This window comes from Hoplias malabaricus, chromosome 3 (genome assembly GCF_029633855.1).
Source record: "Hoplias malabaricus isolate fHopMal1 chromosome 3, fHopMal1.hap1, whole genome shotgun sequence".
Classification (NCBI taxonomy): domain Eukaryota; kingdom Metazoa; phylum Chordata; class Actinopteri; order Characiformes; family Erythrinidae; genus Hoplias; species Hoplias malabaricus.
This window is the reverse complement of record NC_089802.1, coordinates 13,558,072-13,584,658: the sequence shown is the minus strand read 5'-3', so window position 1 is coordinate 13,584,658 and position 26,587 is coordinate 13,558,072. Positions and strand designations below refer to the sequence as shown.

At 41.0% G+C, this 26,587-nt stretch overlaps 1 protein-coding gene across 1 annotated transcript in view; it reads right to left on the bottom strand.

Annotated features, from left to right (window-relative positions):
- Window positions 1–18,234, bottom strand: part of bahcc1b (BAH domain and coiled-coil containing 1b) — a 95,449-nt gene extending 77,215 nt beyond the window's left edge. The window contains 2 exon segments of the mRNA XM_066666584.1: window positions 15,301–15,586; window positions 18,123–18,234. Coding sequence (XP_066522681.1) covers window positions 15,301–15,427 — 127 coding nt within the window. The 5' untranslated portion in view covers window positions 15,428–15,586; window positions 18,123–18,234.
- Between the last annotated feature and the right edge of the window lie 8,353 nt (window positions 18,235–26,587).

Here is a 26,587-nt window from a genome sequence, read left to right as displayed (position 1 = left end):
CTCTCTCTCTCTCTCTCTCTCTCTCTCTCTCTCTCACACACACACACACACACACACAAATTGGCAGCATATGTGTAACAAATGAATGACCATGCACATCGTAACGACTACAACAATTCTCTTTGTCTCTGTATCCATAGATAACATGTGTAGTGACATCTACCAACATAGGTCAAGCACTAAGCTCCGCCCACTAATGTTATATTGGTAATTTAAAAAAAAGGTCCTTATTCAGCATCAAAAATTTGATTTAAGGTTTGATTTTGGCCATGTTTCTCAGCTGGACTCTTGTTGCTGTTAAAGCTACACAGTGTAAAATACAGTATATGCCAGGTGTAGTTACTGTAATAAAATACTGCAAAATTTCTTTACAGTGATAACCTGTTTCAATGTAATGAAGGAGCTATTTTTCAAAGACGATAGATTCATAGGTCCCCACCAATGTCAAGAGCAAATCTACAGCATTGTCTCAAATGCAAAGAGTTAAATGAGTCTAAAATTCCGATATTGCTACAGAAAAATCAATTACACTATTAGAAGCCTCTCAGAAAATATCACAGAGAAAGTGATGGACTGCAATTATGTTTTAGTTAGAATTATTATTATATATTTTTTATTAAATATTTTGTTAAAGTTCTGCCAAGCAACAGTTGATTTAAAAGAGCACATCTGTGAGCAGGGCATGGACAGGTCACTTGTATGTTGATATGCACTATATGGCATGTTATTATATGCCTCCCTCTGTCAGGGTTACTAAGAAGGATGTGGGAAACTAATAAGTTTATTAGCTAACTTCACTTTGTGTGTATACTGCAATAAAGAACTTGACAAGAATCATGTGGTTATATGCAAAACATACAAGGAATGACATAGGTGTAACAGTATGAATAGTAAAACATCTTAACGCAGGGCTAATGATAAGTGAGGCAACAAAGGCTGAAAACCAGAACTAAGTAAATGAGTGGAGAGTGCGCTGGGTAATGAAGATGCAGGGAGCGGGTGCTGATGTCATTGGCATTAGTTGGCCCTATTAGGGAGCTGTGTGCTGGGTGTCACTATCCAGCATTGGTCCTCATTAATCAGAGGGCTTGTCTTTCTTTCCTCCTGCTATCTCTTTCTTACTCTTCCTCCCCCACACTCTCTGCCTCTCAGTGCATCTTCTCTCTCTCTCGCTCTCTCTCTCTCTTTCTCTGCTGTATTTAATGTGCAGTCACTGTTTACACCCCAGACGGCGCGTACAGCACTTTAATCTCGGCAGTGTGTACATGACATCAGCACTCTCGCCAGTGCATAAACCATGGCCCAGAGAACACACACACACACACACACACACACACACACACACACACACACCTCTAAATACTGCATGCACAGCACACACACCTCTGCTGCACTGCCAACAATAACACTTTGCTCTTAAATATATCACGCTTCATTTTGCATAATAGTATAAACATGCAGTATAATGCTCAGTTTTATATGCTTGTACACACTATGTAATACTGTAAGCAAATGGTTTGCTGAATTCCGAGTTTCTCCCATGGATTTTATTAGCAAGGTAGGCTTAGTGGGCCTCATAAGTAGGAGCTCAGCTTAGCTCTGAGCCCCCACTCCATCGTTCACTGTAACCCCTCTGTTTATGCCTGCACATGGATCTCCTGCATGTTTGAAATGTCTATAATCAGAAGTGAATATCAAAATCATAATTTAATGCACATTTTGGCCTGTAGTTTGTCAGTGGTATCTACAGGCACTCACTCAAACACACACACACATATTCATTTATTCATTATCTGTAACCCTTATCCAGTTCAGGGTCGCGGTGGGTCCAGAGCCTACCTGGAATCATTGGGCGCAAGGCGGGAATACACCCTGGAAGGGGCGCCAGTCCTTCACCGGGCAAAACACACACCCACAGACACTTTTGATTGACAATCCACCTACCAACATATGTTTTTGGACCGTGGGAGGAAATCAGAGCACCCGGAGGAAACCCACGCAGACACAGAGAGAACACACCAAACTCCTTACAGACAGTCCCCCGGAGCGGGACTCGAACCCACAACCTCCAGGCCCCTGGAGCTATGTGACTGCAACACTATACTGCACCACTGTGCCGCCCACACACACATACATACATACAAATAAATGTATATTCTCTCTCTCCCTTTCTCACCCACATATGTAATTTAGCTCTCTTTTTAAAACATAGACATACTGTCTCTCTATTTGTGGAACATAAACATTCATTCTCTCTCATTACCAAACTCACACATGCTATATATAATATCAGTTATATATGTATGAATTTACACACATCATAAACTCTCTCTCTCTCTCTTTCTGTAAACTACACATATATGATTTTCGCTCCCTCTCTCTAATACAATCATATTTATTTATTAATTCATTATCATTCACTTTCATCATTTCTGTCCCCTTCACTCTCTTTCTCTTCTCTCTCTCTCTCTCTCTGGGTGGACTGTGTATTGAAAGCTGCTCTAATCTGGCAGCAACTAGAGCTATAGCTCTCAGAGTGGAGAACAGCTCCACAGCACACAGAGAGATTACAGCAGGGAATGAGCCCCACTACACACACACATAAATACACACACAAAATGCTGAGGTTCTGACACTAGAGGAGTAAGGGTATATGTGCGTATCAGTGTATATGTGTTGCTACAAATTAACTATTCATTTCAGAATAGTTTTAGAAGACAAGGTCCATCTTTCAACAACAGCATTCTTACAACAGAGAACACATAACACACACACACACACACACACATACACACACAGGCTCTCTGTTAAGAGTCACGCATTCCTGTTCTGTCTAAATCACATTCATTATGTTGCCATGCTGATGGTCATTGAACATGTTTGCTGCCTAATCGAGTTGACTGGGATCATTACTGGGCCTCATGACTGGACCTGAGCCACATCAATAGTGCACTGCTTCAAAAGCACCGACGTGAAAGCCGCTGGAAGGGTCAGTGCTGGGAGGGCAGAACAGTGGGCAGATCATTCACACGACTTGGTGTGCCATTGGTATATTTGAGGTAGATGAGAGGTGAAGAAAACAAAGGAGGGGAAACCAAAACATCATTGTCCTAGAAGAAAAAAAAGTTTTATTTTCCGATGAGAGTTAAACCTTTGTTATCATTTACAGGTTACAGGGCTTTTTCACTTCTAGGGGATATCTGTTTGTGGGTAAACGCTGATCTCTCTAGGTGTTACATTCAGAATTTAAGAAACTTTTAAGGTTGGAATGGCGTGTTTGATGGGGTTAAAGTCAACTGTTGTTTGTATGTTGCTTAAGCTTGTCTGTAAGTTTTTATTCACTGGTTGAATTAGCACAGAGACTCATTTGAAACTCAAGCTGTTTAGTCCTGTAGCACTTTCGGTAACGCAGTTAGCCGTCTCTAGAGTTTGGAAACATTTCTACCTTAAGTAATCTGAAACAGCTAATATAAGTCAATATTACCCACCTATGGGTCAGTCATGAGCAATATCCTCATTCTGGTTCGTGCTTTTCAAAGTGTAGAGTACTCTCCTTTGTCAAAAAATACTCCAGGTGCCTCTGCCATGAGCAGAGAGAGAGAGAGACAGAGAGACCCTAGCATACCATATGTAGACAGTTGTATTTTTTAATCTTTTACAGGCACTGGGGAATTGTAAACATATAAGTTCAATTCAAGCATGCAAACAGACTTGTGAGCTAGCAAATGGTGAGGAAACATTTGCTGAATTTTATATGTACTGTATATATAAAAAGCACTTTTGATTACAATCATCCACTTTGCCTTTAAGTCCAGCCTCCTCAGATACATCTAGGGGAGAAAACTAAATGTGTGAAAAAACAAACGCTGTGTCCGAAATCGTGCCCTATTCAGTATATAGTGCACTATATTGGGGTTCCGCCATTTTGTAGAAGTGTCCGAAAACATAGTGGACTATTTTCATTTCACTCAAACAATCCCACAATGCACTGCAAAAAGTAGTGTACAACACATGTACACTAGCAGATAGAAGATTACCCATAATCCTTACCATTGTTTGGTAAAAACCTGAATGAGGTAATGTCTGAAATCGTTCACTACCCTCCTGAATTCAGCTCCCAGTAATAGTTCACTATATAGAGAATGATACGGGGAATAGTGAATAGAGAGCAATTTCGGACACAAGCAAAGTCTTAATTTAACTGGCCAATAATGTTGCTCCTCTTTTGGGCAGTCTGGGTAAATATGGTGATTTCTATGTTAATGCTCGTCATTGTGGACGCAGGGGGCTTTCTTTCTCTGTTTCTTTCGACTCTTTCATAGCCTTCCTCTTTCCTTCTCACTCTAAGTTAATGCGTACTATCGTGGAGGCTGTGTGTGAGTTCGCTCTCTCTCTCTCTCTCTCTCTCTCTCTCTCTCTCTCTCTCTCTCCCCCGTTCCTCTCTTTTCCTCTCCCCGCTCTAAAGTCCTCCCACTGAGCGGCTGAAGGGGGCTGAGAATCAGAGAGGGGCTCGCTGCCGGCGCGACAAAACAAACATGTTCTTGCCAAAAAAAAAGACGAAAACAAAAATAAAAGACGCTAAGACGTTAAGAGCGAAATGAAAGCGAGCGAGGAAAACCCAACGAGCAATCAAAGCGCGCGAGAAAGACAAAGAGGCGCTCGCCGACGACAGTTTTGTTTTAATCAGAGAACATGAGAATATTCGGTTGCGCGCGAGCTGCAGCAACAGTTGTCCCTCTCGAATTAAAGCGAGGCTGCGGCACGAGGGGGGGGGGTAGATGGAGTAGGAGAGAGAGAGAGAGAGAGTCCCTCGAGACTGATTAATATTGAATTCCTGATGCTAATCTTTGTTTTGCACTTTTTTCTTTACTGGTGTCGAAGCTGACACGTCCTCTAGAAGCTCGCCTTATGTATATTTAATGAAGGCGCTGCATTCATTTAGCTCTTTTCGTCTCGCTGTGTGGCGTCGCCTTCTCAGGAGCGCGCGCTGCTCCATACACCCCGAATAGGCCTCCCTTTATATCCTTTACCCTCATTAGTTCGTAAGTCATACACGCGGTAAACGCTGGAGCGTATAGGCCTACATCTGTACTGCGTGCAGTCCCCGCCTCCGCTGACAGACAGAGAGAGAGAGAGAGAGAGAGAGGGGTAAGGTGAGGTGTTGCATGTCAAGGCACAAGCCTCATCAGCTGACATCATGTCTGCACCTGATTGTGACGTCATCACAAAACAACAACACAAACAAAGGTGAACAGCACGTCTATAACCTTTTAACCTTGGCAAAGACACGTGGACTGATCAGCAGAAATGCCTCCCCCCCACACACACACAAGCATAGAGTATGTGTAATATTCTTCATTTCTCTCCAGTCAAAATTGCCCATTGTGTAAATTTATTCACAATAAATCAAGGGGTAAATTATAAGGAAATACACTTCCAAATGTTCCAAATTTGATTAGGACACAGAAAAAAAAAATGAATTCTAAAATTTTTTACAAATTTCAAAGAGTGAGGAATGAAGCTCTACACTTACTTAAGATTTGAAAAAAAAAATAAAACCTATGTACTGATGTTCTTAGAACAATGGACTGGCCACCCCAGATTCTACACCTTTTTGTTTGCTTGTTTTCTTTGCACAACTTTGGAGCTCACACTTTTATTAATACTATCTTACACACACACACATACACACACACTCAAACATGAAGCTGACAAGGCCTCAAAAGGCAGGAGAAATGTCTACATACACACTCACACATACATGCGCACATGGAGTGTGAGAGAGAAAGATACTGAGACAGAGACAGAGCGATGGGGAGAGCGAGCACTCTAAAGGAGACATAAAAGGAAAACTCAGTATCACTCAATACAATTCTCTCTCCCACTACAGAGAAATAGAGAAACAGAGCGAGAGAGAGGTGCACAGACCCCATTACTATAGCCGAGTTCCCTCATCCTGAGCTTTCTAATCAAGCATTCCCTCTTTTTCCCCACTAGTACAAAAGCTCTTTTAGCGTTTTGTTTTGCAGCCTGTTTAAAATGTCATTTCTCTCTTGTTATCAGACATCAAAGCCAGCTCGGAGGGCTTTTATTTTCTTAGCCAAATCCCAAAATTGTTTCTGATTTGAGAGCTGGCCACAGGCCTGGCAGCATTTGGATTTAATAACAGCACAGTGAGAAAGAGAGAGAGAGAGAGAGAGAGAGAGACATGTAGAAAAAAGTCCTCACGGTTATGGTTAAAATGGCTGCTGTATCTAGGTTCATCAGCAAAGTGTCAAAATGAAAAGTAGGATGTAGCAAGCAGCATACACACACACACACTCAAAAGGAAAAGAGTGTCCTGCCTGAACAAGACTAATGAACAATTGGAAATCTCCTTCTCTTCATCCAATTCCCTCTTCTACCCAGAAAAGGCCAAGACAAACTAATCTGAATGGGTGAAAATGCAGCAGACCTGGAGTGGTAAAGTGCATATTTCTTTCAGCAGCTGCCCAAACACTGTGACTTTCTCAAGGAAACGTGTGTGAAATATGTTTTAAACAGAAGCTTAAAAATGACAAAGAAATGACCATAAAGTGGGAATTTAAAAAGGGGGAAAAAGGAAAGGAAAATTGTGGGGTGGTGAATTGATGGAATCTAAACAGCAGTGCTGATGAATGAGGGGGGCTGTTTTCATGTGAAAATGTGAGCTGATAGGCAAACAGTGGGAGAGAGAGAGAGAGAGAGAGAGAGAGAGAGAGAGAGAGAGAGAGAGAGAAAGAAAGAGAGAGAGAGAGTGGGTGACAGCTGTATAAATGAGCTCTGAAGCTCACAGCACCCCAGTGCACCGCCTCATTGTTGTACTGATCCAATGCATGGCAGATGAACCCAGGGTTTAAAGGGCTCATAGCCTACATTTTTCTTGCATTTTTTTTCACTTACATTCTCTTATGACTTTTACACAATGATATGTGCCACATTTAGCTGTATTTTTTTACATGACACTTTTCCATTGCTGTTTAGACGTAAACACTCTGTTTTTGTTACCGTGCCTTTAAGACTGATATGCCTTTATGCAAATGATCTCCTTACTTGGGCATAGATTGGGCCTATACATTTTAAGGCTGATCTGTGCATCTCTCTCTCTCTCTCTCTCTCTCTCTCTCTCTCTCTCTCTCTCTCTCTCATATATATATATATGTGTGTGTGTGTGTGTGTGTGTGTCCACGCACTTATATTTAACTGGTCAACCACAAGATCAAAACCACTGACAGGTGAAATGAATAAAACCAATTACAATGGCACCTGTAAATGGGTGGGATATGAGTTTCACATGTGAACAGTGAGTCCTTGAATTCAATGAACCGTGAGGATCTGAGCACATTTCACAGGTACCAAACTGTGGTGGTCATAAACCTTTAGGTCAGAGCATCTCCAAAATAAGCAGGTCTTGTGAATTGTGCAGCAGGTAGTGTCAGAGTCACAGAGCTCCAGGGACCTGGAGTTGTGGGTTCGAGTCCCACTCTGGGTGACTGTCTCTGAGGAGTTTGGTGTGTTCTCCCTGTGTTCGTGTGGGTTTCCTCTCATGGTCCAAAAACACACGTTGGTAGGAGGAAGTTTCCTTATGTATATGAACATATATAGGAATGAGAAGTGCATGTGTTTATGTGTATACACATGTATCCATTGTTTGTTTAAGAAAGCTAAAGCTACTTTTCATGTGTGTTTGTGTGAGTGTGTGTGTGTGTGTGTGTGTGAGAGAGAGAGAGAGAGAGAGATAGAGAGAGAGAGAGAGAGAGAGATTAAGGGCATGATTGTGGTTCCAATCGGGTCTTCTGCATTCACTCTGTGTGTTTAGCACATTTATCACAGTCAATGCTCTTGTATCACTTTTATAAATACAAGGTGAGAGGGTGACATCGTTTCAGATTTGGTGTGAAAACACCAAGGTCGCGAGTTAGCATGTGTGTTTGTGCACATACGTAGGGTGTTACACTTTCAAGTGTCTCTCCCTCTTTCCTAGGACCTCTGTATATTGAGCTAAGCTTTAGTCTAAATTACACTGTGTACAACATAACATATACCAGTGGAGCATTGATCACATATCTACTCAACAATTAATCCATCATAACTACTTAATAATCGCTCAATAAATTCACACACACACACACACCCACACACACTCACACAGTGGCCAGAAGCCACATTAGTACCAGTGGAGCAGTTGGGGTTAGGTGTCATGCTTGAAAAGCATTTCAGCCATGAATGCTGAGGGAGAAGAAAGCACTGTTTCTTCACTCCTCCCTGCTGGTCCTGGGGGTCACTTCTCGAACCATTAAGCCAGGGCCACAACACATGAATGAAAATTGATTTTCAGTTTCCACACTCACACACACACACACACACACACACACACATATATATATACTCTGTCACAAGCAGATGCAATATTCATGGGGTATGTCTCTAGGCATTGCTGATGTACAGAGGCATTATTTGAGCTCAAAGCCAGTGGTTATACACGAGGCAAAGCAGCAGAGCTCTTAGCGTGCTGGGACAGATGAAAGCCCTTCGCCAGCAGTGATCGTGTGTGTGTGTGTGTGTGTTTTGTTTGTGTGTTGAGTAGAGGGACTCTGCCCAGTTATGCCAGCGCAGCTCTGCTGAATCATCCTCCACGCGTGTGCACACACACACACATACACGCACACGCACACATACACACACACACACACACAGAGTGCTCAGCTGGCAGGGAGAGTGAGTGGCGACGAAACGCGCCGGGCTCTGTGCTACCAAGCAGAGGTAATTGGGCCAGATTACCAACCAGGTGGAAACATTCAGTCTCTCTCTTTTCTTTTTTTCCTTCTACCCCCTCCCTCTCTATTTCTCCCTCTGTCCCTCCCTTCATCATTTTCTCACTGTTGTGTCTCTTGGTGTGAAAGGGCTGATCTATTTCTGCTCCTTCCATAAAAATATTAAATACTCCTTGAAAGTTCCAATATGCTTTTGAAAAGCCTTAATCCTTAAGATTGTTTGAATGGAAACATACGCCCAACAGAGGGAATCGTTCTATGATCATAAAGTAATTACCCCACACATTTCTATTCAAGCAAAAATAAAGAAAATTCCACAGACTATGAAGACCTTGTTATCTCAACATAAAACGCAACAGCAATTTACGTCGACATGTTTTCAGTTTGGGAGCCAAACGAACCCAGAGTGTAGGATAATAATAAACACACCTCAGTCTTTAAGAACAAATGCTTTACTTCACAGCATGAGAGAGAGAGAGAGAGAGAGAGAGAGAGAGAGAAGGCTCAGGACAGAATGGTGCACCTATTTAAACTACAAGACCCTATCAAAGCCTGAGGCTCTTAACACGTGTGCGCGCACACACACACACACACAGAGAGAGAGAGAGAAAGAGAGAGAAAGCAGAGCAGCAGAAGAGCAGAGGAGGGAACGGAAGAGCATGGTTTGGAACGAGAAAAAGCAGTGGAACCCTAAAAGAGGGGCAGAGGAAGTGAAGGTGTGAAATGGAGGGCACAAGAACAGCACAGGAGAGGCAGAGGTGGAGCACAGGAGTAGAGGTGCAGCAGAACAGCAGATGACAAGACAAGAAAGCAGCATAGAAAGAGCTTTAAAGGAAGAGAAGAAGTGCAGAAGGAGGTAAAAGTAAAGAAGGAGCCAGGGAGCAGTAGAGGAAGAGCCAAGGAGCAGCTGAGGAATAACAGAGAGAGAGCAAAAGAGCAGCAGGAGGATGAGTGCTGAAGCAGTGTGGACAGTAAAAAGGAGTATCGCTCACAAGTGTCTCAGAACAAATCAGAAAGAGAGGGCAACACTCTTTAACACATACATGGGAATGAAATAGTGCAGAGCTGGCCTTCGATAAAATGAAGGCCTGATGGGGTTGTTTGGATGTGAAATAAATGTATGCAAGAATGAGAGAGAAAAAAAAAAGAGAGAGAGAGAGAGAGAGGGGAATGGGGGAGCAGAGATGTGGGTGTCCAATTTAGTGCAAAGCTCAAGGTTCACTGCAGTGTGTGTGTATGAGTGTGTTACAACTCTGCCGCGCCCACGAACACACCCCACACAGCACACACTGGTCCTCAAAGTGTATCCCAGAATGCTCTTCTCATTGATTTTCAGAAATATTCAGGGTCTTTTAAGCATTCCTCCCACCAACCATGTCTCTGCTCTCTAGGGAGGCGCGCGTGTGTGTGTGTGTGTGTGTGTGTGTGTGTGTGTGTGTGTGTGTGTGTGCGCATGTACACATGAGCATTTGTGACAGAGACAGAGAGAGAGAGTGCAAATGACAGTGAAGGGGGTTGGGGTGGGGGATGACAGTGACTTGTAGCATGTTTAGCAGAGCCACAGCCATGGAAAGCCACTTATGACACTGTATAAATGTATACAGTGTGTACGTGGACTTGTCTTGAAAATTAGCAGCCAAATGAAGGAACGGGAAATGACTCTACCATAGTTATTTTCACCTATACCATGAAAAATCCAGTGTTCCTTCATTTTAAGTAAGTTTGATGTACTACACAAACATGATTCACGTTTCCAAATATTTCATCCAAACTCTAGCATAATCATAATATGAAGCATCCTGTTTTGAATGTACTCTTTTTGTGATGTCATAAAACGCTATACATTTATATACATATATCCAACATATTCAGTCTGCAGCAGTTGTTTCTTTTTTATTCACATTGAAGTTACAGGGAGTGTTTCAGTGTGCCCTGCTTTTAGAATGAGATATAAATTAAGAGGAAGCCAATAAGGACAGTCATTATCCAGAATAATGCACTAAGCAAGTTTGGCAGGTAGTCAGAACAGAGTTCATTTACATCCATCAGTTACATATTAAAGGCAACGTTCACGGTTTTAAACAAACAAACAAAACACTTTATTTAAAATTCAGAAGATGTTTACGAAGCCCCAATATCTGTAAATTAGTTAAAAAAATTCAACTGTCTCTGTCCGGTAGGCTTTCTCTGTCTCTACTCATGGGAAAGAAAGGGCATTTGTTGGGTTTATTTTAGACAGCACAGAGAAATTCAAATGTTGAAAAGCACGAACTGAGATGAGGCTATTGCTCTATTCCTGCTCCATAGGTGAGTAATATTGACTTATTTTGCTGTTTCAGACTTAACATGGAAACTCAGGAGACGACTAACTTCATTAACAAGTCTCTGTTGTAATTCAAACAGTGAATAAAAACTGACTGACAAGTTAAACTTCAGCTACATTCAAACAACAACAGTTTTTCTTCTCAAAAAAACAAAACAAAACAGAGAGAACTGGATTTTCTCACTTTAACTTGTAAAAACAGCCGATTTAATTCTCAGAAATATAGAGAGGTTTGAAAAAATGAATCCAAAAATATGAATGAATAAAATAAACGGAAAATCAAGGTTTGGGCTACTTTACAACATTAATTTTACTGGTTTTAATTCAAAAATGGCCTTAATTCATGCCTTCATTGGATTATGCCCATTTCTAAGGAAACTACAAAAACAATTCACTGCTATCATTTCAAAATTTAAACCAAGGTGTGACCCAGAATTAACACCTGCTTCCAGTTCAACGCACTATTTGGAGGAAATCTGCAAAGTTTGGCTATAATTTGTGGCTATTTGTGATCTGCAGTAAGTGAAAAAAACATGCTCAGCATGATTAGAGAATGTCTGCATTTTTTGGAAAGGAGCCTGATATTTGGGACAGAGCTGCAGTGAAGCGGAGTCTGAAGCCTCTGCAGAAGAACAAAACATTTCCCCACCCCAAGCATGCATGTATGCATGTGTGCGCGCACACACACACACACACACACAGAGTAATTATGCACCTGTACGGCATGAGTTGGCGTCCGCCTTCAGGCAGACGTTACAGACATCTGCTGAGGAGATGGAGCAGAGGAAAGAGTGTATGAGAAGGGAGAAAAGGAAACAAGAGGAGGAATGATAAAAAAAAGCATCACACTGTATATAGTACCCCCCCACACACACACTAAGAAAAGCAGTATCATTTGATCTGCACATGATCCGGTGTATGTGTGTATGGCAATGCAAAAGACCCAGCAGGATGCTGCTACCAAAAAACTGACCTTGTGAAAAAATAAATATTTGTTCTAATGTACAATCACTGTGTATTAGCTGAATGCAACATACTGGGGACAACACTGTGGCCTTTACTAGAGTTGTCTGGGGGGAAAAAAACAATCATTTAAATTGTTTGTTAATTTTTGCCACAAATATTCAGTGACATGTAACCAGAGGTGTCCAAACATTCATACAACTGAATGCAGTAATTTCTTTAGAAAGGGTCTATGAACTAACACAGCGCACTAGAACAGAGCATAAGACAAATGAGAGAAAGCAGCGTTTGCACAGGAGTGAGCAGAAATAGAGACGTGTGTGTGTTTTTGTGGAGTTTGCTTTGCTCGCTTTATGAATTAGACTGAGGTATTTGCATGGGACAAACAGAAAGGATTTGGAGGCCCCAGAGGGAGCCCACAGAGCCTCATCAAGCCGAGCTTGCAGCCATCTGACACCTACTGGGGCATTCACTAGCAGCAGGGTTACAGGGCCTATAGGGCATTTCTGATTTTAAAGAGCCTATATCATGGAAAAGTGAATTTTACTCACTTTTCTTGTAATAAAAGTGGTGGCTGTGGTATGTTACTGTTGGACATTAGGTAAGTTTGTTAAAAGTTTCATGTACACTTACTTAGTCCATAGACATTAGAAACTAAATAAAACCTGGTATTAATGCAGTAGTTTGCGATGGTATGAAAGCAACTGTATTCATATATATTCACCTATTCAGTCCACATGACCTTACAGCTCAAAAGGCTTTTTGAACCAGTCACAAAGCAGTCCAGTCAAAGCAAATCACAATATTGATTGATAATTTGCATGGAATAGTATGATACCTTACTTTTAGTGGATAATACAGTGGTGGAAAATAATCACGTAAAAATATAAGAAAAACATATCAACACAAGAAAAAGAGGACGGGTATAAGTAAGCAGTCAGTACAGCCCTTACGGTCCAAACACATAGAGCCTCATATTAACCGTCATACTAACCGAACAGAATTACGTACTCTGTAACCTCCTAGCCTGCTAGTCCATTATGACGTCCCAACACTTTCGCCAAACTAGAAACGTGTCCCAAACCGCTTACTGTACTACACTGCGTTTTGAAACAGTACTCAAAAGTATTAGCATGTATTTACATTTCCGTTTAATTCCTTACTCGCATCTTATGTATATTTTGGAACACAAATTTAATTTGTGAATTAAAAAAAAAATTTAGTCCACAACAGATTCAGCGATAGAACTGTATTATGTGATTAAATGCAGTTCATGGAAATGTATTTTCAGTATATTAAATAGCCCATTTTGCTCATTAAGAGCATTAATAACAACATATAAACGCTTTCCGGATTCTGAAATTAACATTGAGGACAAACAAAGCAATTCAAGAACTGTGGGGTTTTATAAAAAACATAAACCTACATACAGACGAAAAGAGGCTCAAAAACAACCTTTCTAAAGACAACTCGTTCTTCTCTCTCTCTCTCTCTATTTCTCACACACAATATTGGCTGATTTGGAGATCAGTTAAACGTTAAGCTTGTAACGTTTCCGTTAACGAAGAGCAGCATCTGAACCACCAGAGTCACAAAATGATTCCTACAAAAATGCGAGAAAACAATGACACAGCTCTAACACACAGCACAAGCTGCGCCCCAAAAAGAACAGCTTTTCTCCTTTTAAGAAAAATAATGGCCTGTGTCCGCATTGCTCTCTGCATTTACATCTGATTAATAATGAATGTGATTTAACGCTCGTGCCCGTGGTCTTTATGTGCGCGCACGAGGCAGACTTGTATCCTATCAGTGCGCATAAAAAACGCAGGCTGAAATGCCCTCGTGTCCCAAAAGCACTCGGAGTTCAGAGCCACAGCCACTTGTTAAATGTAATGCGGGCCATTCACACCCCGCCACACACACACACACACACACACACACAATCATACACAAACACGCAGGATTTTCTGCTATTACAGAAGCTTCTATTACCAAATCACGCACACACATACACACACACATTATATATATATATATATATATATAGAGAGAGAGAGAGAGAGAGAGACAGAGAGAGAGAGAGACTCACACACGACTACCCCTAATCTTGGACACTCTACGAAGAACTATAGCCCACGGCGCGCACGCACAAGCACTAACACACGTACACGCACAAATATACACTCCTCATGTACACACACAGACACACACTCCAAACTTGCGCTCTGAAGGCGCTGCGGCTGCGATCAGAAGAGCGCAGTCAGTGAAACAAAGGAATCTCTCCAGAGTGAGCACACAGCGCAGGAATAAGTGTGTGTGTGTGTGTATGTGTGTGTGTGTTTGTGTGTGACAGAGAGAGAGAGAGAGAGAGAGAGAGAGAGAGAGAGAGACCAAAACCAAACAAAGACAACGTTTCCTTCAACACAGTGTACAGCAATTCTAGCATTTTGATTTTAATAACATGACACAGCGCCGCTGATTTCCCTAACACTCTAGAAAGCGCTTCACACAAAGAATAATAACTGACCTGACACAACTACTGTCCAAGCTTACGGACCCACGGCCGATTGTTCAGTGCAGCAAAAAATAAATAAATAAAATCAATGTAAATAAAAAAAAATAATACACACACATAAATCTGCATACAATGTGCTGTGTAGAGTTGTTCCTCTCTTAGCATTTCAGACCAACATTGACGCTGTGCGGTTTATTCATACAACAAAGGGTAGTGTTTAGCACCATATTTATTATTACAGCTTTATTACATTACTAAATCCATTTTTATTAATTATACGTCAACATTTCAGTGCATTTCAAAGACTCGCTATACATAAAACTGATTAAAACTGATCTACCCCAATTCTGGAATTGGACATCTATCCAATAACATTATAAAACAATAAATTGCCCAGTTTATATAAACAAAGCATATAAAACAATAATACAATAAATCATGTACACAAATGTATGTATATTTTGCGGGAATATATATATATATATATATATACACAAACAAAAACTATATATATATATATACACACACACACACACACACAGAAGTGTGTATACATATATAAACAAAACCAATTTCAACAAAATGCAAAATATTAAAGGAAGCGCCCATTCTCAAAACATCCTTAAAATGACCATTCCATTTTCCAGTAAACAAAGCGCGCGCAGGACCGGTAGAAAGAGTGTCAGAGTAAGGTACACATTACAGACCTGAGTGTGCGGGCGAGGGGAGGTGAGGAGTTGTGTAGTATTTTCCAGGCGGAAAGTGTCCGCGCTGCAGCAGTGGGCCGCGCTCACACAGCACGTGCGGCGGAGGAGCGAAATCCCGACCCTCCATTCCTCTGCAGCACGCGATAAATCCACAATCCACAGAGGCGCGAGCTCAGGGCCGCGCTGCTGCTGCTATAATCCCGTTAGAGGAACTGCGCCTAGCGCGCGCATTCAGCGCCACTTCTGCAGCGACGGCCGGAAGAGCAGCACGAGCCGCTCATAGTTTCTGCAACAAAACACACACACACTTAGTCCCAACTGAAAAGTAAAGTGGAATAGAACACAGATAAATACAAGCGCGCGGAGATCACCCGCGATGTAACAGAGGCTGAAACGTAGGGTGAAGAGAAATCTCATCTCGTTTTCACTCATCAGCAAAGCTAAAAGAGAGAGACTTGTACCCCCCACCACACACCCACACACACACACACATTCACACAGAAAATTCAAAGACAACGTTCTGGTAATTTAGGAAAAGCTTGCGTGCATCTGTACGAATTTTAGTTTCATTAAATATCAATATTAATTGTAGCACTAGATGTGGTCGAAATATTAATACTATGGACATTCATATAATAACAATAATAAAAACAAATCAACAAATATAAGAGTAATTATATATATATATATATACACGCACACACATTTATTTTTGTTTTTGTTGCTACTAATATCACTTTCCAATTGATTCATTAATTCAAGCACACCCTCTACATCTAACCCTCGGCAAAGTTTTCAAAAGACATGTTTCTTTCTAATTTACCTTCCAGGAAACATATAACAACACATCAAATTTGACATAATTTTTTGCACATGTCATTATTTATCCCACGCTTAGAATCTCGCTTCCAAAAAGTTTGATTCTGGAAATGTTGTATTTCAGTTACAGGTGCAGAGTTGTGTGTTTTGTTGATAATATGCTGTCCTTTTTACTAAGAGAACTTTGGAGTGTGAACAGGGGTTCTAGATTTTTTTCAATAAAAACATATTACGTAATATAACATACATTTTTGGCACAGTGTTTTTACACTGACAGCTCTGCCTCACCAAACAACAGCACTGATGTGCTTGATGGGAGCACCATAATCCAGATCTTATTTGAAATTCATCTGGTGTCGTCAGTCATTTCAGTTAAAAGCGCGTTCACTTAAATTGATCCCTGACCATCCTTTGCTCTAGGTCCGCGTCCACGGGCGAACGAACAGATTAGGCCTCGTTGCCGTAACCTTTGGCCCTTCAACCACCAACTTTACCAAAGCTCGCAAAATGTACGTGAAAACAAACAACATAACAACAAATAAAACCCAATGCTGAGTTCAGTTTTACAGTACAGACTGCGTGACCTGTGCCAAAAAAGTCACGTGAACTCACTTCAGCCAGAGAAGTGATGGTAGATGAACCAGCGTTTATCACAGCATCTAAGATAAGGCACCAAACACAATGGCAATGAACTGCAGCACACACTCAACCGCCTCAGCACGCCAAGCTAAACGACCAGAAAGAAAGGAAAATACGTGCAAGCCTTCAGAATGTGGCTTTAGAATAAACGCATTGTTCGTTTATGCATCCAGTGAAAGCCGGGAACCTGAGTGTGCTGCAGCAGCGGATGAGTGTCTTCTCCCATTAAAACATCTGCTCACCCAGAATAACGCGAGACTGGGAAAACACATCGCAAATACTGCGCCCATCTGCAACTCTTGGGGGTTCGGCCATGATACAGCAGCTATATCCGCGTTAAGACGCACGGAAGACCGGAGCGAACAGAAACGAGAGGATGTAAACAGCGGTATATCTCCCCATTGTTAGTCAAGCTCCAGGAGAAGGCGACATCCCGATTCCTCAATGACACGGAGAACAAATAAAGCGTCTGCTTTAAGAAAACACTTCACTCTTGTAAGATATTATCGCGGACAGTATATGTGTTCTTTTGGGGATTGACTGGAGTGGTTTCCTCAGGTACAGAACTCGGAGCTGAGTGGGGAAACGTTTCCCTACTGCTGTACAGTCCACATGCGTATCGCTAATTCTTCCGAAGAGCGACCGAAACCAGGCACAGAAACACTAATCGTTCGCGGTAACAAGGGCAGAGGCAGTACCACGTTTAAACTACACATCTGGCTTCCTCAGACCCCTTCGCGTCCGAGTCATTCAAAACAAAAAGCCCATTGCTAGAGAAAACGGCAGCAAGGAGGGTAGAAGCAGAAAAAGCGCCGAATCTCCACATGTAAATGCGCGAGGACCTAAAATACGACAAGTACTTATAGAGTCCTTAGTCATTTGACAAATACAGCTGGTTATACGAAATTAAACGGTGTCCTGGTGAAAATACACTGCAGACTAATGTTCTTTAAGTACCTTTCATTTAATATATGCAATAAACCTGTTTCCCACAGTTCGCTTTTATATGAAGTCAAGCTGAAGCTCACAATGTATCTCAGTAATACAACAAATCGCATTTATTTCAATTGTATTATTATTATTATTATTATTATTATTATTATTATTATTATCATTGCTGTTGTTGTTGTTGTTGTTGTTGTTGTTAGTAGGCAGTGATTTGAAGCACGCCATTAATGTCATACAGACATTCTCAGTCACTCCTTCCCTTTATTACTGTCAGCATCACAGCCTCACACATTCTGCACAGGATTAGATATTCTATACAGGAAAATCAATAAATATGGTAAGAAATGTAAAAAAGCAGCTGTTGAAAGCAAATGTTTATTAGTAGAAACTGTATCCAATAGAAATGAATTACTTACTGGTAAATTATTCCTTGCATAACAATAAATGGTTAAAAAAGCATAGAAAAAAGAGCAGAGCAAAGGCAGATATTTAGTCTTTCTAAAAAATGAAAAATAAAAATATAAAAGCGGTTACATCCTAGAGTGCAGTGTGTGAAGTTCTCTGGCGCGCGGAACTGAAGCGAAGCTTCGTCCATGCAGGCTGAGGCTCTTTTCTTTCCTGAGTCTACTAATGCTACTGGAGGAGGGGGAGGGAGGGAAGCGCAGTGTGTGTGTGTGTATGTGTGTGTGTGTGTGTGTGTGTGTGTGTGTGTGTGTGTTGGGCGGTCCAGTAGGCTCGCCCATTGGTCTAATACCCACACGGCAATAAGCTCGTGCAGCGCGCCCCAGCATAAACATGCAGGCTGATTGGCTGTTGCACGGAGCCAATGGCGTGTGAGCTACAGGCAGCTAAACAAAACGGCGGGCGCCACATTCAAGCTCCGCAGTAGAGATCAGCCCCCAGCACGAGCACATGGCTCTCTACTACTCTCCATATCTCCACTGTACTGCAACTGATCCACTGCTATACAACAGCAAGCAAAACAAAACTATATTGTTCTAACACGTGTCAGCCTTACAACTGTTTGACAAATGGCTCCAAATTAATCTAGCAACTTAACTTCAACAGGAATTAAAGCGCAGTCCTGTACAAAGATTCGAGGGTGATCTACGAAGATGAACTACAGAGAACACACTTCCCCCTTTTGAGTGTACATTTACTGTTATATATTGTGTTTTATATATATATATATATATATATATATATATATGTGTGTGTGTGTGTGTGTGTGTGTGTGTGTGTGTGTGTGTGTGTGACCTGCGCAAATGCTATTTTGTGTTTTATATTTTCCAACCTTTTACTTTGTACCATTTTATCTTAGAATATCAACAAAATATGTCAATTATGGTTGGAAATAGGTGTTCCAACTTTACATGGGACTGTATACATCCATTGACATTCCCCTTTTGGTCCTAAACATTACCAGCATGGCAAAATAAACACTCTCTAACAATGAAGAAAACTAAATCTAATAATTTGATTGTGACATTTTGTTGGTTCTTTGATAAATAAATAAATAAATAAATAAATAAACTGAACAACATCTATTTTTTTAAACACAAGATGCTAATCTCAAAAACACCTAAAACATAAAAGCCCCAAACTTGCATAACTCTTGAACTTAAATAATACTAGCTATAGGTCTGCATATTCAAATCTGCCTCTATTTAAGGTACAGAAAGGGTTAAAACTGTGGGCCTCTAGCTGGAGAGTGTTTGATTGGTTGGCATGTTGCCAGAACGATGTCAATCATGGAGTGTAAACAAGGCTCTGATTGGCTGCTGGCCAGTCCGCACTGGGCTGCCTGAAAAAAGCAATTACTGGCCTTGCGGTTTCAAGGCGGCCCGGAGCTGGATGATGAAAGGAGATAAGGAGGGGCGGTTTCAAGGCCCCCCCTTCAGGCCAACCCAGCTGGCCCCAGAGCTAAAGCAGAGTCAAGAGTGACTTAATCAAAGGGAATACGTTAAAAAGGGGGAAATTACATGTTGTATTAAATATAGAGTCTAGATGCGCGGATTAATATAGCTTAATACAACAGCAACATAATAAAACAGCACAGCAGACTGCGTGGAAACGAGTGGACTCAAGGAGGAATACCGGACTACGAGTTTCGCCAAACAGGAAAAAAACACAAAACTAACTGCCGAGAGCTGCGACTGCAGGCGACCTCCAGCACAACCAGCGTAGAGCCGGGGTTCCCGAAGAAATGCTCTCGTCGCGGTTTGCGGTTATATCCTAATGAACGTTTTATCTTTTCGGTAAATGGACCATTATCAACTGTAAGTCTTTTTAGAGTTTTCGAAAGAGTTCTTACAGAGAAAACATTTAGGTTTGGCTTGTTATGTTTTGTAATATTTAAAAATATCTTTAGAAAACGTTAGGATATATAGTAGAACACGATATTGTTATTATTATAGACGTTTTTGCTGCTGCGGTTGTTATTGTCGTAGCACTAAAGCAGTAATAACAGTATTAACCTTCAGTTTATATTTTAATCATGCACAGGCCGCGGATTAATAGAAATATTAAAGGCTGCACGCAAACGTTGGACCGTGTTCAGACGTCATTTAGCCTGCACTAAATGTTTATACAGTAATTATTTTTGGCGGTTCAGTCAAAACACTTTTTCTTTGCTGTACATTCTTTCAAATTTTGATTAAAGTAGCAGTGAAATGAATGGAGGAGATAAATGCTGATTATGTCCTTGAATGGCCTGATCTGTTTTCCACACAAATGCGCGCGGACAGACAGATTTGAAATAAAGAATGTATAAAGAATTAAATGTTGTTTATTTTATTCCTTCTCTCTTTGTTTCATTTCCTCTCCGTCTAAGATAATTGCTAATTATTTTGCAATAAATGCATTCAAGCCATTCAAACTGCCCGAAGAACATGACTATGTAAAGTGTGTAAAACGTGCCCAACATTCAGCGGTCTTCTAGTCCATTTTCAATTCAATTCAGTAAGCTTTATTTTTCTAGTCCATTGTTGTCCCGGTATGAGGCGACAGCAGTGGTTTAGTAGTCCTGCGGTAACCACACACACACACACACACACACACACACACACACACACACACACATATACATATTCCTGAACAAGCCTCGACTTTAAACGCGTTTAATTCTGCACCAGAGTGGGAAAACCAGCGAGATCTCGAACAGACAACACAGCACCAAGCACAATTCTCCACACAACAACGTTGTTCACTTAAAGGGGAGGAAAGCACGGGTCTCTTTTACAACAAAACAGTTGTGAAAATACAAATAAACAAAATATATTTATTATTATTATTACTATTATTATTGTAAATTATCAGAAATAAATATACACGTGTATGTGGATATACTCTTATTATATGTGCGTCAGATAAATATTTTTAAAGATAAAACAAAATTTAATTCCAATTCCATTTTCCGTTCAATATGTAAACGACATCTGGGAACGTTATCCCACGTTGCGTAAAAAATAAAAATTAATAAAAAAAAAAACTTAGGAATATAATACAAAGTTTTATTGGGGCTGCTAATGTAGATGTGTTTTAAAACTGAAATAAGTAAAAATGAAACTTTGGAATCAGGATGAAGAACGTGTTCAGAGGAATGTACGAATATGCTTAAATTATATTCTCTATAAATGTACTTAGTCGTGACCATTTCGTACACGTATACATGTATACATCAGAGCATTGTACAGTGACATTTTAGGACCTTTTTCTCTGTTTATATGAAATGTGGGTGTGGGATGCAAGTTTGGCCTGGAGAAAATCCACTGGCGTTTCGGTCTCTCACACATAAACTCTCATTCACTCACTCACTCTCTCTCACACACACACACTCACTCATACACACACACACAGAGAGAGAGAGAGAGAGAGTCCGTGTGGCAGCGCGCGCTGCCCCGCTGTGGGACGCGGGGATAATTAATGCGGAGTGACTGATTGCTCTTGAAACAGAGCAGTCCCACCAAGAGCATTGTCCAGACTCAGTGAAGCGGCTCTGACTGACACTTTCCCTCCATCTCACAGCCTCAGCGCCTCAGTCAAACCAGCGCAACGGCCCTTTATCAGGAGCCCCGCCCACAACTGCTGCTGCTGTCGCGGCGAGACTCCCGTTACTCTTTACTCAATGTAACTCAACGTTACCGCCAAATCTCATTCTCTGGTAACGGCTTATCTTATTGTTACTGTTCCTGTTACATCCACATTACTCTGATGGTTCTGGTTACTCTCAATGTCTCTGTTACTATTACAACGGTTACTCTCAGTTATCTGTTCCTCTCTCTACACCTTACTCTTACTTATTTTCAGAACTGTACTGGTAGCCTGCTTTTATTGTCATTGTTAATTTATCTGTCATTGTTAATCTTAGGTTGACAGTTATTTTCATCGTTACGGTTACTCCTGTTGTTAATTACTCTTATTGTTACAGTTACACCTACTGTTCGTTACTCTTATTGTAACTACTCTGCCAATACTCTTTGTCAGTACATTTAATCACTGTGACTCCTATATCCAGTAACTCATTGTCACAGTCACTGTTACAACTGTTGCTCGTTTTAATTGCTAACAGTAACGGTTATTGTCACTGTTGCTTAGTGTCACAATTACTTTTATCTTTACTCTACTGTCAGTGAATATTAAAATCTCTTACTGCTGTGCCTCTCCCTCAGTGTTACTCTTATTGTATTTCTGTCTTTTTACAATGACCATTGCTATTAATATTCCTGTCTCAGTTCCTGATGTATGGGATTTTGTGTTACATACTGTTATTCTAATGTTAGTTACTGTCACTGCTACAGCTACAGTAACAGTCCTCGCTCCGGGGGGGACTCTGTACCTTCACACAGGTCGAGACTTCTTCAGTCCGACGTCAGCTGGAGGATCTTCGCACGGAAGACGACTGTCCGCAGTCTGAAGAGAATCCTCCAGTTCAGTTTACATGCACAAACACGCCCGTGTAGAACTGTTTCAGCGCCAGCGTCAGGGACACTAAAGGCCTTCGTATTCACGTGATCAAGAAGGAAGAGTTTCACCGGATATGAACGCTAAAGTTTCCAAAACCATTTTATAAAAGATAACTGATTCAAATGTGTACATCGGCTTCGCGTGAAAGAAATATATTCAGCGTACATACAGCTCTTTATAAAAATAAGGCTCAAAAGGAAGCAAATGTTTAGATATTTTTCCTTCCTTGTGAAACCCATGCGCAGTAAGCAAAGTCAATTAAATGTTTTATTTTATTTTTAAGGAATGAGGTGTGCAAATGTGTAATACGATTCTCATTGCTGTTATTGCTATTTAAACAGTAGTAATAATAAGTAAAAACATAAAATAATGTCACTTTTGTTGCTATTTTATTCATTTGTTATTTTAATTAATTATCTATTATATAATGTGAATAAGCGATTTAGTTCTGACCCCTCAAAGATTTTTATCCAATGTGTCCTCATCAGTTCCGTTCTGTCAGCTTGGTTTTGCTATAAAAAGTCATTTTTAAAACTCACAATAATTAAACAATAGCGTATACAGAGTAGAATCCGGTCTCTGCATTATACTGAATAACTACATTAGAGGATTTAATCCATGTGTTGTTCTGTTTGAGACCTCTGACCCTCGACTCTTGCAGTGATGTGGAAGATAACCATAGCCGGTCAGTATTGGTGAGAAATTAGGCCTAAGAGATGAGGGTTCCACCGGACCGAGCAGGTATTTGTGTACAACACAGACACACACACACACACATACACACACACACCTGTTTCACAAGTGTGTTATTTTCTATAACGTAGTACCTACTGTTAGCAACTTAGAAGACCGTTGAAATGTGTATGAATACTTGTATAATTTAAAAGTATTCTGTATGACAATGTAACACGTTCAAATCTTGAGTTCACAGAACTTCTAACACAAAGTTAACGAATGTGGGAGAGTGGCAGCCCATTGTGGACGTTCAGTTCAAATGTACTTTTATTAGTTGTTTTGATTCAACACTTCTTTTTTTAACATTGTATAGGACGCAGAGCTGAGTAAGGCGGTGTGTTAAACGCAGACACGCCGCAGACACCGGGCTGGCGTGTGTGAGTGTGCGTTTGACCGGGGTTATGGCCTCATGACACGCACCGATCCGAGTTGAGCTGCTGCGGAAGGCGCGTTAGCTCCAGTGTCTAGTTCCGAAGTGGGAGCCCGGTGCGCCACTGCCTTATTACAGCACTTGACTTAATTGAATAAGCATACGCGCCCATGAGGGAGACTCCAAACCAATCGCCATCTATAATTCCCACAGAACCGCGCGCGCTTCCAACGGCGAGGTTATCAATAGAAAGAAAAAACATCTGTGTCCAATTAGGCCGAGTATGGACTCAGCCCCATAAATGACACGAACCTCCCTCATTACGACCTGTTTTATTGAAAAAGCTAAAAGTCCAACTAAACGGGACTAGAGACGTGAAACAGAAGACACTGGGCATATGGACGAGGGTGGTTTGATTAAAAAAGTCGTTCGTTGTCTCCTTTGCATTCCTCTCCGGTGATAAAGGCAGCTGTAACATACCTCAAAGAAACACACACAAATCAGACCTGCAGCTGGAACAAACTGGAATGTGCAGCATCAAGCCTGACGTGAAAACTATCACCAACTATAAAGATTATGCCCGTATGCTTGTGTCATTTTATTGCTGTCTTAATTCCACATTATTTGCTCACGTGAGTTTCCTAAATTGTGTTATTATTTTAGTATAAGTGTTGAGTGTGTAGTTATTTAGATTGTTTGTTGGAAAGTAACAAGACACAATATATAAAATCAAGAAAGTATCAATAAAACAATAACACCACCACTTTTTTGTGTGTGTGTCTATGGGCTACCCCTCGCCTCACGCTTTGGGCTGCTCCAACATGTCCCAGCTACAGGCCTTACTTCTTGGGGTTTTTTTTCCTCTCAGTGGTTAAAAATTCTTTTAAAATATATCGGATTTGCGAGAGTGTGAGAAAGCTGCATATTTAACTGAAGTGTGAAACGCAGCGTTAAAAAGAAAAGTGCCATTAAGGACTAACGCCGCTGTCTGTTCCTGATCGATTGCACTTACCCTGAGATAGAGGAATTCCTTCTGCAGTACAGTGCCTTGATTTTATTTTTAGATAACTAATTATTGATTTGGCCCCTTATGTGTTAATATGAACTAAGGTGAAACTAAATAAGATCTCTTGGCTTAAAACGCAGTGTAACCATATTTCACAATATAAAGACGCATTCCAGAATTAATCAAGTGGACACTAGCGTGAATATCCTAAACATGTTCATGGGGGGGAAAACATTTATTGACTCACTTCTTTATTTCACCATGCAAGGTACTGTGCTGTTTTGCACTGAGTGTGTGAACTTCGTATGATTATTTCTTCGCTGTGGAAATTCTATAGCGTGTCTTCAGCCGCGAGCATGCTGTTGTCAATCAGCTCCGCATGAACATCGAGCCTTAAGAGAGAGGCCTAATGTGAAAACCCAAGTCAGGCTCTGGCTTAAGAGAAAAAGAGCGGATTAACCGCGGGCTTCGATTGGGGGACTAAACAAATTCATAGCAATGCACGCCACAGCACACGGCTGATAATAAAAAAATACCACTTACAGCACGTGTTTCACGGCACAGTGCGCGCGCTCTGGCCTCTTAAACCAATAACCTCCACATACCCAACAACGCAGGATTCACCTCCGTACAAAACTTCCTGGAATAGCAACGGCACACGATCAAAGAGTGTGCGAGTCACTGTGTTTTTCTTTTACCCCTGAGGTGTCCCCTGCTTGCATCGATGATTTATTAACGTTGCAATAAAACGACAAAATGTCAAAGTAGTGTGCAAAAGTTAAAGAAAGTTTAACCCAAATGTGGAGCACGGCCGCCATGCTCAACAGACTCATTTGACACATCAAATGGCTGCTATAGGGGACTTACGAGCTCAAAAACTATTTTAAAACAGAAGCGTGTCAAAAATCTCCATCCAAAAGGCTGTCCTTTTAGCTTTAAGCAGTCGCCTGACTGTCCGCTGAAAAGCTAAGAAACGCCGGGGGCATTTTCACTAAAACCCAAAGCTAAAAAAAAGCCTAAAATGTGTTATTTAAGGGTTATTTAGTGAAGGTAGGGGTTCTATATAGAGACACGAAAAAACAAATATCATCTAAATGCATAAAGACCTATTTGTCTAAAAAAAAAAAAACCGATTTTAAAAACAGATTTTAACGCAGAACCCATTGTAAACGCGTTCTTTACATCACCTTTTAAAATCGTTATATTTCTGCCCCCTAAAAAAGGGCTCCTCTATTGTTACGAGCCAAAGAACACCATTTTAGTATTATATCCTACAGCCTGGAACCAGGTTCGCTAAGAGCATGTGTGTGCGAAAACGAATTACATAGTAGTTTTCAAACGACAAACGCCTAATATAAATAACACACATCGTGTAAAGGCTAAAACACTACAGTTGTCCAAATGATTAGACAATTCTTCCTCAAGCAGTAAATAAGTGAATTAATTTCCATGAAGCTGTGCGTTGTAGAGTCCCTCTGTATTTATTCATCACACCTGCAAAACCGACACGAACCCGAGTACGACCTCGCATTCTTCTTCTTGAAATCCTTGGCGATTGCGATAAATCACAATGTGAGGAGTAGAAAACACCTACCTATAAAAACGCCAATCCGGACAACAAATCCGCTCGAACAGACCAGCGGCTGCCTATTGATTTACACCGAGTGAAGCAAAACGCAGAAAGACGCCAGTCCCGCACATTCAGTTCAGATAATGAAAATCCTTCTGAAGTTCTCTCTCTCTCTGTCTCTCTCTCTCTCCTTCACATCATCATCATCCTCAGAGTCGAAGACAGGCAGTGTTTG